The 18,005-nt window shown below is 38.3% G+C and overlaps 1 protein-coding gene across 3 annotated transcripts in view; it reads left to right on the top strand.

Annotated features, from left to right (window-relative positions):
* The first annotated feature begins 7,524 nt into the window (after positions 1-7,524).
* Positions 7,525-18,005, top strand: part of LOC121378952 (acyl-coenzyme A synthetase ACSM3, mitochondrial-like) — a 39,672-nt gene continuing 29,191 nt past the window's right edge. For 2 of the 3 annotated variants that reach the window (XM_041507350.1, XM_041507349.1), the window contains exons 1-3: positions 7,545-7,619; positions 10,554-10,870; positions 17,170-17,267. In XM_041507350.1, the coding sequence (XP_041363284.1) occupies positions 10,574-10,870; positions 17,170-17,267 (395 nt within the window). In that variant the 5' untranslated portion in view covers positions 7,545-7,619; positions 10,554-10,573. Of the gene's footprint in view, positions 7,620-10,553; positions 10,871-17,169; positions 17,268-18,005 lie in introns of all 3 variants that reach the window. The other variant, XM_041507351.1, reaches the window with a different exon arrangement.

The raw sequence follows: 18,005 nt of genomic DNA, 5'->3' as shown, positions 1-18,005 counted from the left end.
GCTATCAGGGTATCAAATGAAACTACACAGTTGTACATGGATTACAACTACCTGTAATGCATCACTACCAATACCAAACACCTCTATAGCTATCCGGGTATCAAATGAAACTACACAGTTGTACGTGCATTACAACTACCTGTAATGCATCACTACCAATACCAAACACCTCTATAGCTATCCGGGTATCAAATGAAACTACACAGTTGTACATGGATTACAACTACCTGTAATGCATCACTACCAATACCAAACACCTCTATAGCTATCCGGGTATCAAATGAAACTACACAGTTGTACGTGCATTACAACTACCTGTAATGCATCACTACCAATACCAAACACCTCTATAGCTATCAGGGTATCAAATGAAACTACACATTTTTACATGCATTACAACTACCTGTAATGCATCACTACCAATACCAAACACCTCTATAGCTATCAGGGTATCAAATGAAACTACACAGTTGTACATGGATTACAACTACCTGTAATGCATCACTACCAATACCAAACACCTCTATAGCTATCCGGGTATCAAATGAAACTACACAGTTGTACATGGATTACAACTACCTGTAATGCATCACTACCAATACCAAACACCTCTATAGCTATCCGGGTATCAAATGAAACTACACAGTTGTACATGGATTACAACTACCTGTAATGCATCACTACCAATACCAAACACCTCTATAGCTATCCGGGTATCAAATGAAACTACACAGTTGTACATGGATTACAACTACCTGTAATGCATCACTACCAATACCAAACACCTCTATAGCTATCCGGGTATCAAATGAAACTACACAGTTGTACATGCATTACAACTACCTGTAATGCATCACTACCAATACCAAACACCTCTATAGCTATCCGGGTATCAAATGAAACTACACAGTTGTACATGGATTACAACTACCTGTAATGCATCACTACCAATACCAAACACCTCTATAGCTATCCGGGTATCAAATGAAACTACACAGTTGTACATGGATTACAACTACCTGTAATGCATCACTACCAATACCAAACACCTCTATAGCTATCCGGGTATCAAATGAAACTACACAGTTGTACATGGATTACAACTACCTGTAATGCATCACTACCAATACCAAACACCTCTATAGCTATCCGGGTATCAAATGAAACTACACAGTTGTACATGCATTACAACTACCTGTAATGCATCACTACCAATACCAAACACCTCTATAGCTATCCGGGTATCAAATGAAACTACACAGTTGTACATGGATTACAACTACCTGTAATGCATCACTACCAATACCAAACACCTCTATAGCTATCCGGGTATCAAATGAAACTACACAGTTGTACATGCATTACAACTACCTGTAATGCATCACTACCAATACCAAACACCTCTATAGCTATCCGGGTATCAAATGAAACTACACAGTTGTACATGGATTACAACTACCTGTAATGCATCACTACCAATACCAAACACCTCTATAGCTATCCGGGTATCAAATGAAACTACACAGTTGTACATGGATTACAACTACCTGTAATGCATCACTACCAATACCAAACACTTCTATAGCTATCCGGGTATCAAATGAAACTACACAGTTGTACATGCATTACAACTACGTGTAGACCGGCCTCGGTGGCGTCGTGGCAAGCCATCGGTCTACAGGCTGGTAGGTACTGGGTTCGGATCCCAGTCGAGGCATGGGATTTTTAATCGAGATACCGACTCCAAACCCTGAGTGAGTGCTCCGCAGGGCTCAATGGGTAGGTGTAAACCACTTGCACCGACCAGTGATCCATAACTGGTTCAACAAAGGCCATGGTTTGTGCTATCCTGCCTGTGGGAAGCGCAAATAAAAGATCCCTTGCTGCCTGTCGTAAAAAGAGTAGCCTATGTGGCGACAGCAGGTTTCCTCTAAAAACAGTGTCAGAATGACCATATGTTTGACGTCCAATAGCCGATGATAAGATAAAAAATCAATGTGCTCTAGCGGCGTCGTTAAATAAAACAAACTTTACTTTTACAACTACGTGTAATGCATCACTACCAATACCAAACACCTCTAAAGCTATCCGGGTATCAAATGAAACTACACAGTTGTACATGCATTACAACTACCTGTAATGCATCACTACCAATACCAAACACCTCTATAGCTATCCGGGTATCAAATGAAACTACACATTTTTACATGCATTACAACTACCTGTAATGCATCACTACCAATACCAAACACCTCTATAGCTATCCGGGTATCAAATGAAACTACACAGTTGTACATGCATTACAACTATCTGTAATGCATCACTACCAATACCAAACACCTCTATAGCTATCCGGGTATCAAATGAAACTACACAGTTGTACATGCATTACAACTACCTGTAATGCATCACTACCAATACCAAACACCTCTATAGCTATCCGGGTATCAAATGAAACTACACAGTTGTACATGCATTACAACTACCTGTAATGCATCACTACCAATACCAAACACCTCTATAGCTATCAGGGTATCAAATGAAACTACACAGTTGTACATGCATTACAACTACCTGTAATGCATCACTACCAATACCAAACACCTCTATAGCTATCAGGGTATCAAATGAAACTACACAGTTGTACATGCATTACAACTACCTGTAATGCATCACTACCAATACCAAACACCTCTATAGCTATCAGGGTATCAAATGAAACTACACAGTTGTACATGCATTACAACTACCTGTAATGCATCACTACCAATACCAAACACCTCTATAGCTATCCGGGTATCAAATGAAACTACACAGTTGTACATGCATTACAACTACCTGTAATGCATCACTACCAATACCAAACACCTCTATAGCTATCAGGGTATCAAATGAAACTACACAGTTGTACATGGATTACAACTACCTGTAATGCATCACTACCAATACCAAACACCTCTATAGCTATCCGGGTATCAAATGAAACTACACAGTTGTACATGGATTACAACTACCTGTAATGCATCACTACCAATACCAAATACCTCTATAGCTATCCGGGTATCAAATGAAACTACACAGTTGTACATGCATTACAACTACCTGTAATGCATCACTACCAATACCAAACACCTCTATAGCTATCCGGGTATCAAATGAAACTACACAGTTGTACATGGATTACAACTACCTGTAATGCATCACTACCAATACCAAACACCTCTATAGCTATCCGGGTATCAAATGAAACTACACAGTTGTACATGGATTACAACTACCTGTAATGCATCACTACCAATACCAAACACCTCTATAGCTATCCGGGTATCAAATGAAACTACACAGTTGTACGTGCATTACAACTACCTGTAATGCATCACTACCAATACCAAACACCTCTATAGCTATCAGGGTATCAAATGAAACTACACATTTTTACATGCATTACAACTACCTGTAATGCATCACTACCAATACCAAACACCTCTATAGCTATCAGGGTATCAAATGAAACTACACAGTTGTACATGGATTACAACTACCTGTAATGCATCACTACCAATACCAAACACCTCTATAGCTATCCGGGTATCAAATGAAACTACACAGTTGTACATGGATTACAACTACCTGTAATGCATCACTACCAATACCAAACACCTCTATAGCTATCCGGGTATCAAATGAAACTACACAGTTGTACATGGATTACAACTACCTGTAATGCATCACTACCAATACCAAACACCTCTATAGCTATCCGGGTATCAAATGAAACTACACAGTTGTACATGGATTACAACTACCTGTAATGCATCACTACCAATACCAAACACCTCTATAGCTATCCGGGTATCAAATGAAACTACACAGTTGTACATGCATTACAACTACCTGTAATGCATCACTACCAATACCAAACACCTCTATAGCTATCCGGGTATCAAATGAAACTACACAGTTGTACATGGATTACAACTACCTGTAATGCATCACTACCAATACCAAACACCTCTATAGCTATCCGGGTATCAAATGAAACTACACAGTTGTACATGGATTACAACTACCTGTAATGCATCACTACCAATACCAAACACCTCTATAGCTATCCGGGTATCAAATGAAACTACACAGTTGTACATGGATTACAACTACCTGTAATGCATCACTACCAATACCAAACACCTCTATAGCTATCCGGGTATCAAATGAAACTACACAGTTGTACATGCATTACAACTACCTGTAATGCATCACTACCAATACCAAACACCTCTATAGCTATCCGGGTATCAAATGAAACTACACAGTTGTACATGGATTACAACTACCTGTAATGCATCACTACCAATACCAAACACCTCTATAGCTATCCGGGTATCAAATGAAACTACACAGTTGTACATGCATTACAACTACCTGTAATGCATCACTACCAATACCAAACACCTCTATAGCTATCCGGGTATCAAATGAAACTACACAGTTGTACATGGATTACAACTACCTGTAATGCATCACTACCAATACCAAACACCTCTATAGCTATCCGGGTATCAAATGAAACTACACAGTTGTACATGGATTACAACTACCTGTAATGCATCACTACCAATACCAAACACTTCTATAGCTATCCGGGTATCAAATGAAACTACACAGTTGTACATGCATTACAACTACGTGTAGACCGGCCTCGGTGGCGTCGTGGCAAGCCATCGGTCTACAGGCTGGTAGGTACTGGGTTCGGATCCCAGTCGAGGCATGGGATTTTTAATCGAGATACCGACTCCAAACCCTGAGTGAGTGCTCCGCAGGGCTCAATGGGTAGGTGTAAACCACTTGCACCGACCAGTGATCCATAACTGGTTCAACAAAGGCCATGGTTTGTGCTATCCTGCCTGTGGGAAGCGCAAATAAAAGATCCCTTGCTGCCTGTCGTAAAAAGAGTAGCCTATGTGGCGACAGCAGGTTTCCTCTAAAAACAGTGTCAGAATGACCATATGTTTGACGTCCAATAGCCGATGATAAGATAAAAAATCAATGTGCTCTAGCGGCGTCGTTAAATAAAACAAACTTTACTTTTACAACTACGTGTAATGCATCACTACCAATACCAAACACCTCTAAAGCTATCCGGGTATCAAATGAAACTACACAGTTGTACATGCATTACAACTACCTGTAATGCATCACTACCAATACCAAACACCTCTATAGCTATCCGGGTATCAAATGAAACTACACATTTTTACATGCATTACAACTACCTGTAATGCATCACTACCAATACCAAACACCTCTATAGCTATCCGGGTATCAAATGAAACTACACAGTTGTACATGCATTACAACTATCTGTAATGCATCACTACCAATACCAAACACCTCTATAGCTATCCGGGTATCAAATGAAACTACACAGTTGTACATGCATTACAACTACCTGTAATGCATCACTACCAATACCAAACACCTCTATAGCTATCCGGGTATCAAATGAAACTACACAGTTGTACATGCATTACAACTACCTGTAATGCATCACTACCAATACCAAACACCTCTATAGCTATCAGGGTATCAAATGAAACTACACAGTTGTACATGCATTACAACTACCTGTAATGCATCACTACCAATACCAAACACCTCTATAGCTATCAGGGTATCAAATGAAACTACACAGTTGTACATGCATTACAACTACCTGTAATGCATCACTACCAATACCAAACACCTCTATAGCTATCAGGGTATCAAATGAAACTACACAGTTGTACATGCATTACAACTACCTGTAATGCATCACTACCAATACCAAACACCTCTATAGCTATCCGGGTATCAAATGAAACTACACAGTTGTACATGCATTACAACTACCTGTAATGCATCACTACCAATACCAAACACCTCTATAGCTATCAGGGTATCAAATGAAACTACACAGTTGTACATGGATTACAACTACCTGTAATGCATCACTACCAATACCAAACACCTCTATAGCTATCCGGGTATCAAATGAAACTACACAGTTGTACATGGATTACAACTACCTGTAATGCATCACTACCAATACCAAATACCTCTATAGCTATCCGGGTATCAAATGAAACTACACAGTTGTACATGCATTACAACTACCTGTAATGCATCACTACCAATACCAAACACCTCTATAGCTATCCGGGTATCAAATGAAACTACACAGTTGTACATGGATTACAACTACCTGTAATGCATCACTACCAATACCAAACACCTCTATAGCTATCAGGGTATCAAATGAAACTACACAGTTGTACATGGATTACAACTACCTGTAATGCATCACTACCAATACCAAACACCTCTATAGCTATCAGGGTATCAAATGAAACTACACATTTTTACATGCATTACAACTACCTGTAATGCATCACTACCAATACCAAACACCTCTATAGCTATCAGGGTATCAAATGAAACTACACAGTTGTACATGCATTACAACTACCTGTAATGCATCACTACCAATACCAAACACCTCTATAGCTATCCGGGTATCAAATGAAACTACACAGTTGTACATGCATTACAACTACCTGTAATGCATCACTACCAATACCAAACACCTCTATAGCTATCCGGGTATCAAATGAAACTACACAGTTGTACATGGATTACAACTACCTGTAATGCATCACTACCAATACCAAACACCTCTATAGCTATCCGGGTATCAAATGAAACTACACAGTTGTACATGCATTACAACTACCTGTAATGCATCACTACCAATACCAAACACCTCTATAGCTATCCGGGTATCAAATGAAACTACACAGTTGTACGTGCATTACAACTACCTGTAATGCATTACTACCAATACCAAACACCTCTATAGCTATCAGGGTATCAAATGAAACTACACATTTTTACATGCATTACAACTACCTGTAATCTTATAAGTGGACACAGACGGTGAAATTTTTCAAGCTAACTCAATTTTATCCGAATGCTTTCTTTGTTTTTGCCCGTTGGGACAGGTTCGAGATGTGTGTAATGGTGTGTGTGTGTGCGTGTGTGTGTGTGATATGCCGTGATTGGAAGCGGGGCAGAAACACCGTTTTGTTTTGTTTATATTATATAAAGTAATACATGTTTTGTGCCCTACCCTACCTCCTTAACCCCTCCTCTCTACCCTCCCCTTCCTTCCCTTCCTCTCCTCTCCTCTCTCCTTCTGGTTCCCACGGTCGTGCATATTCAAAATGTATGTATATATATATATATATATATATATATATATATATATATATATATATATATATATATATATATATATATATATATATATCAAAATATATATATATATATACTTTATTAGCTGTAAACATACAGTTCACAGACATTATAAACATTAAAATATAATACATCATTAAAACGAACGCAAATATAATCCGTGAAAACAAATCGTCGCTGAAAGATCCTGGCTTCGGGCTTGATTGTACGCATGATTGCTGTATAAAACTCAATGGACAGTGTAGCCTACAGTTTATCTGACGAATTTATTACAGTTAGCTTGTTGACCGTGACACACTTTGCCGTAGATCTATCTGTGTTGCTGTGAGGTAAGTTGTTTCCCCCAAAAAATGCTGTGTGATGCACTCTCGTAATAACGTGCTATCCTGGCTCCTTTTTTTGTGTGCATAAAGATAAATTTGTGAACATTATCTTTAGACTGTTAGTTTAACATCCGATGGCCGATGTATTTTTCGTGCTGGAGTGTTTTGTTAAACAGTCATTCATTTATTCATTATATAGACTGCTTGGAAATGTATAGGCCTAACTGTTGTAAGCACACACATCGGCTATCTGGGTTACCGTGTTGTAACCCACGTTAATAGTTTCTGGGGTTTTTTTTTGTAGTTGGTGATATTATTATTAATTTAGGTCGTGTACACCGAACTGCAGAGCTATGAATGAACTCCCTCTAAGTTTGTTCTAGTACTAATATAAGCTACCCACCCAGCACCCACAAGACGTGAAACGTATTGCATTGTCTTAACCGAGCTAAAAAGGTAAACAACAAAAACATTAGGCTAGTGCGTGCATTACAGACGGTTTACGCTTTTCAAAAATAGGTATAACGGCGTCCCCCCCCCCTCTTTCTCTTTCTCTTTCTCTCTCTCTCTCTCTCTCTCTCTCTCTCTCTCTCTCTCTCTCACACCACATAACCGTAAATAAAATGTGTTGAGTGCGTTTTAAATAAAACAGTTCTTTCTTTCTTTCTTTGTTGCCCCCACCTCTCTCGCTCATTTTGTGGTGTATGTTTGTGTAGAACTGTGTGTAGCTTCAGGTACCTTATACCACGGAACTGCACTAAAATCAATTCAACGGTCTCTGTCGAAGGTCGAGGTTACTGGTAGTGGTAATGAACTAAAGAAATAAAGAAATGCTTTATTTAACGACGCACTCAACACATTTTATTTACGGTTATATGGCGTCAGGCATATGGTTAAAGACCACACATATATTGAGAGAGGAAACCCGCTGTTGCCACTTCATGGGCTATTTTCGATTAGCAGCAAGGGATCTTTTATATGCATCATACCACAGACATGGTAGTACATACCACGACTTTGATATATCTGTCGTGGTGCACTGACGGGGATCGATCCCAGACCGACCGTACATCGAGCGAGCGCTTTACTACTGGGCTACGTCCCGCCCCTGCTAATGAACACAGAATATTATCCATGTGCTGGGCCGTACCTTGCCACCCCACCCCCAGACATATACGAAAACGTGCCCTTTTTTGTTTAAACTATCTGATTGGGTTTTTCTCGTTCTAACCAGTGCAACATAACTGGTCAAAGACCGTGGTATGTACTTTCCTGTCTGCTGCATTTGGGGAAATGCAGCGGGTTTCCAATGATAACTAGCCAACGTGTCAGAATTACCAACTGTTTGACATCCAATAGCCGATGATTAATTTATCAATGTGCTCTAGTGATGTCGTTAAACAAAATAAACTTTAACTTTGTTTTGTTTAAAACTAGTTTTGACTAGCAGGATAATTATAATATTATAAATGTGATATTTATTTCTGCTTTGTTGATAATAGTAGCCTATGTGCCGGCAGTGTTTCTTCCCCTCTCTTTCTCTCTACCAAGTAGGCCTATTGTGTATCAAAACAACATGTGTGCGACATGTGCCTACTGAATAGCCGTACTTTTAAAATGTGCTGAACAGGTGTGGTTAGACAAATTATCCTTTCCTAAATGTAATAGGGGAGTTTTGATGGGGGCTACGGTGTTATGTCAGATAACTGGTAATGACTCTTTTACAACTGTTGTCGATTAAATTTTAGTATTCAAATAGTTACACATCGTAGGCCTATATTTAATACGTGATATACATTTTACTCTTTGATAACGGAAGCGTTCGCTTGATGCGCGGTCGGTCTAGGATCCATCCCCGTCGGTGGGCCCATTGGGCTATTTCTCGCTCCAGCCAGTGCACCACGACTGGTATATCAAAGGCCGTGGTATGTGTTATCCTGTCTGTGGGATGATGAACATAAATGATTCCATGCTGCTAATCAAAAAGAGTAGCCATGAAGTGGCGACAGCGGATTTCCTCTCTCAATATCTATGTGGTCCTTAACCATATGTCTGACGCCATATAACCATAAATAAAATGTGTTGAGTGTTTCGTTAAATAAAACATTTCCTTCCTTCCTTTGACAACAGTTAATTATCGATTAGTTTTTAGTATTCGTAAATTTAGGCCTACACACGGTATATTTAAACACCTAATATGATGACACTTTTAGGCTACAACTACAAACAGTTGTCGATTAGTTTTTAAGATTCATATAGTTACACATCCTATATTTAAAATATACTCTTCAAAAAAAGGAGGGGAACTCTAATAAGAATTTACAATTGCCAAAATTGTAAGGTATATTAGCTGTGGGGAATGGTTATATGATAATAGTGAATTGTTTGGGCAAACATTACAACCGGTAGTTCAGTATTACAGTAGGTTTTATGACCACCAAAGATCTTAAAGGATGATTGGGGTCAGGAGAGAAATTTGAAAGTTAACGGGGTTTTTTTTATCAGTAAATCACAAATTCAAACAATAAAAATTAATAAAAACAAAACAATAAACAACTGTATGATCAACAGAATGAAAAAAGATTGACAGAAATAATGTTCCACAGTGATTAATCGACCTTCCTGGAAATGGGCAAAATCGAGAATGACACCCCACGCACTTGTACGGGGCAACTGCGTGATGCACGTGCGCACTATGGAATGTGTTTCGGTGTGTTGATAAACAAACCTGAACGTTCTTAACTAGGATGTCTGTGGTTAAAACGTATGTTCGGTCTAATAGTTGATATTAACATTAATATTTCAGGTTCTCCTACTTTTTTTGAAGAGTATATAATGACATCGCGGTTTTGTGTAGTCTAATATGGTCAGAGTGAAAATTTGCAACCTTTGTATATTTCTTGGATCCGCCCCTATAATATCAATTTATTTTCCTTTCAGAACACAGGAATGCCATAGTTATGTTATGCTTGGTTCAAAGTGGTACAGGCCTAGTGCCAAAGTTGACTCGTCATTTGAGTACCTTCCCAGGCAAGGTTTTCCATGTTTGTCAAATTAGGAAGACGTCTCACAAAAATGACACGTTATGGCGGTGGGTGCAAGGAAGAGCATCCGTGTTGTTCCCACTGTGTCGGCGGTTTGCGGCATATCCACCGCTGGGCGACTATCAAACAGAGAAAAAACTGTTCAAGATGGATGTCCCTCATCGATTTAACTTTGCCAGGGATGTTATTGACAAATGGACACAAGCCGAAATAGTAAGTAATTATAGGCAGCGACCTTAAATAATAAAAACGTTTTTTCCAATTTGCCACCCTCAATACTGTGTTATATAAACCAGGTTAGCCTTTAGAATTGAAAAAGGGGGCGGGACGTAGCCCATAATATCAGTGGCGTAGGTAGGTGCCAAAAAGTGGTGTGGGGGGGGGGGGAGGGCACACTTTTATATTTACACTTTTACACTATTATAAGCAAATATAAAGCAAAATATCTGAAAGGGGGGGCGCATATGCCCCCTTGCCCCCCCCCCCCCCGTCTCCGCTTCCAACACCAGTGCCATTGGTAAAACTCTCGCCAGATACGCGTTGTCTGTTTAGGATCGACCCACGTTGGTGGATCCAATGGGCCATTTCTCGTTGCAGCTAGTGCTCCACAAATGGTGTAACAAAGGCCGTGGTGCGTACTATCCTGATTGTTAGATGCTGCATATAAAATATCCCTTGCTGCTAATCGGAAAGTTGCGTGGAGCAGCGTGTTTCCTCTCATTATCTGTGTGGTCTGACGCCATATAACCATAATTAAAATGTGTTGAGTTCGTCGTTAAATAAAACATTCCTTCTTTCTCAAGTGAAAAATACTGTAATAAATAAATATTGATCTTCTCTTCTGGTTCTCGTTATTAAATACTCAAAAGTAAAACATTTTCATTTTTGTTCAGTTGAGACTAACTATATTAACCGAAACTGTCATACCGATATTTTTTTCTAGTTGCTGTTCCACTTGAAACTGTTATTTTATATATATATATATGTGTGTGTGTGTGTGTGGTTCAAAACGTTTCATCATTTATTTTTGTGTCCTCTACCCATAGTTCAAAATTCTTTCCGACAATCATAGCATAAAATAACTAATTTATTCAGAGATATAATTAAGCAAATTATTAATGATATATAAGTATTCAAATGAGTTGTCGACAACAGTAAAAACCAGTGTTAGGCACTGGGATATAAACTATTTTTATTTCGATGCATATCAGGGCATCGGTAGATCGCTCACCTGAGGTGCTTGCGTCGTATGTTCGAACCGCATTCTGTTTGTTTCTTCCCCGTCCCAACCAGTGGTTCACCACTGGTATATCAAAGGCCGTAATATGACATCTATGCGTTTGCCTGTTTGTTTCTTCCCCGTCCCAACCAGTGGTTCACCACTGGTGTATCAAAGGCCGTAGTATGACTTCTATGCGTTTGCCTGTTTGTTTCTTCCCCGTCCCAACCAGTGGTTCACCACTGGTGTATCAAAGGCCGTAATATGACTTCTATGCGTTTGCCTGTTTGTTTCTTCCCCGTCCCAACCAGTGGTTCACCACTGGTGTATCAAAGGCCGTAGTATGACTTCTATGCGTTTGCCTGTTTGTTTCTTCCCCGTCCCAACCAGTGGTTCACCACTGGTGTATCAAAGGCCGTAATATGACATCTATGCGTTTGCCTGTTTGTTTCTTCCCCGTCCCAACCAGTGGTTCACCACTGGTGTATCAAAGGCCGTAGTATGACTTCTATGCGTTTGCCTGTTTGTTTCTTCCCCGTCCCAACCAGTGGTTCACCACTGGTATATCAAAGGCCGTAGTATGACTTCTATGCGTTTGCCTGTTTTGTTTCTTCCCCGTCCCAACCAGTGGTTCACCACTGGTGTATCAAAGGCCGTAATATGACATCTATGCGTTTGCCTGTTTGTTTCTTCCCCGTCCCAACCAGTGGTTCACCACTGGTGTATCAAAGGCCGTAGTATGACTTCTATGCGTTTGCCTGTTTGTTTCTTCCCCGTCCCAACCAGTGGTTCACCACTGGTGTATCAAAGGCCGTAATATGACATCTATGCGTTTGCCTGTTTGTTTCTTCCCCGTCCCAACCAGTGGTTCACCACTGGTGTATCAAAGGCCGTAGTATGACTTCTATGCGTTTGCCTGTTTGTTTCTTCCCCGTCCCAACCAGTGGTTCACCACTGGTGTATCAAAGGCCGTAGTATGACTTCTATGCGTTTGCCTGTTTGTTTCTTCCCCGTCCCAACCAGTGGTTCACCACTGGTGTATCAAAGGCCGTAGTATGACATCTCTGCGTTTGCCTGTTTGTGGGGACAGTGCATATAAACAACACCTTACTGCTAATGGGGGGTGGGGGGTGGGGGGGGGAGTAGCGTGTTTCCTCTAACACTGCTTGTTGAAACGTACCAAATGTTTGACATCCGGTAGCCGATGATTAATAAATCATTATGTTCTAGTGGTGTCGTTAAACAAAACAAACTTTAATTTTTAACGTTTCAATGTTTATATGTGGTTGTATTTTAACTGCATTTTATAAAAGTCAAATAATTAAAAGCACTTTCAAAGTAAATGCCTAAACTATTTTGGATTTAGTTTCTAATGGATGCTTAATAATATTTAATGTCGTACTTGTTCCAAATTTTAAGGGTGTAGACAAATACCGGTATTATAATTTACTCATCCCATTTAAATTGTCATACTGAAATATAGTCGAATTGGGACTTGACACAGTTAACATTACAGCATATGTTGCAATATGTCAATGGCTAATAAAACGAACGTCAAGATACTCCAGCTGTGCATTGTAAAACGCCCCACTATCTCAAAAGGCCGAATAATAGCATACAATAGTCAGGGTAGCACCTAGCTAGATACAAGCGCCTGAACCCCCTAAATCCCCTGAAAACAAAAAATACAACGAAAAGGTGCTCTTTTTATCTACCTGATGATGGTCCTCTGTTACGGTGCTATGATTCCTTTTGTACTGACATCCGTCTTAGTTTAGTCTAGGTACGATACTGGTAGTAATTCCCAGGACATTTCACAATATGACTATATTTTACAATATGACAGTTCACAATATGACGCAATTTTACGATATGACGCCATTTCATGAAATGACTGCATCAGTGACCGAAATGACGACTAGTAAAAACGCTGTACACCTAGTATGAACATGTGAACTGCATTTCATTCATGAGTGCATGCTATCACTATTTTGTGCAAAAGTCCATTCGACTGTATTAGGGCCTCCACGAGTCTAAAATACTGAACTCAAGTACTCGAGGGTCAAGCTCGACCCGGAACCGAGTATCCGACACTTACCCTAGAATATAATGAGACTAAGGAATACAGCAAACTAGCATTATGCATCTTAATTCCAGCGTTGAACATGGATGCCAAATCATGCCACTGTATTGCATTCCACATATTCGACTTATGTTTTCCCTTCATGTCTTATAGCCCTGTAATGTAACAGGCGGCAAGCATATGACAAAATGACCTAAAACATATAATTAAATTATGGGTACTCGAGCCCTGTGAACAGACTCGAGTCTTGCTAGACTCGTCCCACGCCCAAGTACTCGTGTACTCGTGTACTCGTGGAGAACTTACTCTGTATTGTGTAGAAAAGCAGCCTTGACTGCAATGACTGTTTTCTCGTTCAGAATTTTTTTTGTTTTGTTTTTTTATTGTCCCAGATCACAAACATAGCAGTGTCAGGGATGGGAGCCCCAAATCACTGCTGTACATATAATAAATATACAACACATATATCCATACACAAACAAATACGTACACACGTACCCGGATGTCCTCCGATACATACACATATGTACATACATAGATTCACACATACATACACATACATATATGCAAAAGGGCATCAATGTAAGTGGGTACAAGAGTAGTAAATATACATACATGTAATTGGTTTAATCTGGGATATTATAAAGAGAAGAGAGAGAGGATAAGAAAGAGGAGAAAGAGGTAGACGACGAGATAAGGTTATACGTGAGGTGTATGTTTATTTTTGCTTGTTTTCCGCTATCTCCAAACAAGCCATAGACAAGAACAAACTTAAGCTAACATCATATATTTCATTTAATCGTTATCATTAAATAAATTAGCCCATGGAGCCCATTGTTTATTAAACATTTCGTATTTGCAATTTTTATATAAAATAAATCTTTCTATTTCAAACGTTTGCTTCAACAGATTTTTAACAATTTTGATTTCTAAATATCTTTTTGGTATCTTAGTTCCATAAACATATTTCATGTTAATAATTAACCAGTTAAGGAAGTTAGATTTTTCGTTATTAATAATACCAAATATAACATTATCTTTATTGAAATTAATTATAATACCAGTCTGAGTCAATATTCAGTTTTGAACTGCAACCCATCAGTCGTGAACTTTATTGCATTCGAAAAATAGATGTGGTATAGTTTCTGGATGGTTGTTACAAAAGCTACACATGTTTGACTCAACATAGTGAGAAAGTGTTCGTAGCTAAGATTCGGTGAACTAGTCTATATTGAAACCATATTAATGTTGAATCCTGAGTGCTCTGAAAAGGAAGTAAATAATATTCTGCCCATTCACTTGATGAAAAGATAAAACCTTGATTGGTGTATTTAGCTTGCGATTTTGGAGTTATGGATTTAGAGTTTAATAAGTTGTACATATCCTTACATCCTCTTTGTCTTTTTAATAAAAATGATTAAGTTTAAATGGAAAAATTGGGTTATTAACCATTTTAAATTTGTTATCTTTCAAATCATCTAAACTATATATGTACGTTTTTACTGCATTTGTTAACGAAGCATAGCTAATGAAATTGGTGGATATATTGTATTTTTTTATGAACAGATCATATTTTAAAATATCACCTTTTTCGTCAATAAGGTCGTTTATAAAAACAATTCCTTTTTTCAAAATAATTTTTATATAGAAATGGCTTACGATCAATGAGTTTTCTATCATTCAGCCAAATATTAATACATAAAATATCATCTACGGTTTGAGGATTAAGTTCTTTCTCTGTTTTTAGCCAGCTAAGTAGGGTATCTCTCCAAAATCTATTTGCAATATTTAAAAAAAAAATTGTTAAATAATAGTCTCCGTATTTTAATATCTCCTTTGTTGTTATACCAGTAACCGAATTAAATAGGTTTACCCATTGTGAATTACTTATAAATAATCTTCGTAGCCATGTGCATTTTAAGGCAGTCATAAAATTGTTTACGTTTATCATTTTAAGACCTCCAGCTTTATAGTCTTGAGTTATTAAATCACGTTTTAATTTTTCAGGCTTATTCTGCCATATAAATTTTAAAAATAACGTATTTAAGTTTTTTAAGATCGTTTCTCCAGGATTAGGTAATGATATTAAAAGATGTGTTATTTTAGGTATTATTAAAGTTTTAAGAACAACTATTTTTCCTAAAACTGTTAGTTTTCTAATAGACCACAATTGTATGGCATTTCTTTTATTTTAGATTCATAATTAACTGCAGTAATATTTTCCAAATCTACTGAAAAATTAATACCAAGTAAATTGAATTGTGTTGCGCCCCAGTCCAATTTCCATCTTGTATGGTGGTAAACATCTTTAAAAAACTTTTTGCTCCCAATCCATATAGCTTTTGATTTTGAATAATTAATTTTTAGGCCTGAAATCTGTTCATAATAGTCTAATTCCATTAGTGTATTGCGAAGGGACTCGGTAGATCCATCTAGAATAAAACATGTGTTGTCAGCATATTGCGATATTAAATATTCTTCACCATCTATATTTATGCCTTTAATAGTTGGGTTATTTCTAATAATAATTACAAGGATTTCAGCACATATAATAAAAATGTATGGCGATAGTGGGTCGCCTTGTCTGCATCCCCGTTGTAAAATGATAGGTTGAGTTAAAAATCCATTTTGTATTACTCTTGACATAGAATTATTATAAAATGTTTTGATCCAATCTTTTATGTTCAGATTTAATTTACTAAAGTAAATAGCATGACTCGTATCGACACAGTAATCGAATTGTATGTTCGTGGGTAGGCTTCACGTTTAGATTACAACAGATTGCAATATATCGATGTATATTTTCAGGATCTTATTTAGCGGGGATGGACAGGAGCCACTCGTCTCCCCCAACACAGTATGACATAATGTGTCTATTTTAGTTTATTATACACTTTTGTCCTTATATGAGAGAGAGAGAGAGAGAGAGAGAGAGAGAGAGAGAGAGAGAGAGAGAGAGAGAGAGAGAGAGAGAGAGAGAGAGAGAGCCCTCTCCATATTACTTTGCCATGATTATGTTGTTTTCACTCCCCTACTTTATGTACTTTGGGCTAAGTACAGCCTGATTTCACAATGATTAGATTTAAAATATAAAAAAGAAGTTAGTAACTTTAATTCGATACTTGCGTTTTTGAATATGGAAATTAAAAGTAATCGAATATTTCGTCCATATTCTCGTGCTCACGTTATCTTTATATCTTTTGTTTCAAGACTGGTAAAAGAACTACTTTGCCAGCATTCTGGTGGATTTCCAGTACGAAACCGGAAGTCAAATGGAGCTTCCAGGATCTCTCCAGGCTAAGTCAAAGGTACATGTCATTGATTGTTACAAGTCAGGTGTATCATAAGAAATTTATAGCAATTGTTTATTTCCCGAGCAAGATAGAGGTTAAAAAACAATGCATAAACGAGTTTAATAAATGTGCAAGTGTAATAGTTTCTTTATTACCTACAAAGCGTAATTTTAAATAACTTAACTCAGTATTCGCTACACATTCCACATTAATAACAAAGATGTTGAAGTACTATCATTTCATTTCAACTTATTTTCGTGCTTATATCCAATTAAGGTTCAAGCACGCTGTCCTGGGCACACACCGTAGCTATCTGGGCTGTTCATCCAGGACAGTGGGTTAGTTGTTAGTGGTTAGTCAGAAAGAAAAGGGTGTAGAAGTCTTACACCTACCCATTGAGTCGTTAAAACTCGCTCTGGGTGAGATCCGGTATCGGGCTGTGAACCCAGTACCTACCAGCCTTATGTCCGATAGTTTAATCACGACACCACCGAAGTACCATCAAAACGTTACTAGCGTAATACATAGAAATAATTTAAATTGTATGTTCACGTAGATCAAATACTTGCTGTCACATTCTTTACAACATTGTGTAACGTTTCAACAATGCGACGTCTCCAACGTCAGGAACGTCTCAGGGCTGTAGGCATGCTCTAAGTTGGCACCACCCAGCGAATTGTGGCCCGCAGACTTAATGTGTCACAATCAGTCATTAGCCGATTGTGGGCCCGATATCGACAAACCGGAAATGTG

The sequence above is a fragment of the Gigantopelta aegis genome, chromosome 8 (genome assembly GCF_016097555.1).
Source record: "Gigantopelta aegis isolate Gae_Host chromosome 8, Gae_host_genome, whole genome shotgun sequence".
NCBI lineage: Eukaryota > Metazoa > Mollusca > Gastropoda > Neomphalida > Peltospiridae > Gigantopelta > Gigantopelta aegis.
This window is presented reverse-complemented; position numbering and strand designations above follow the sequence as displayed.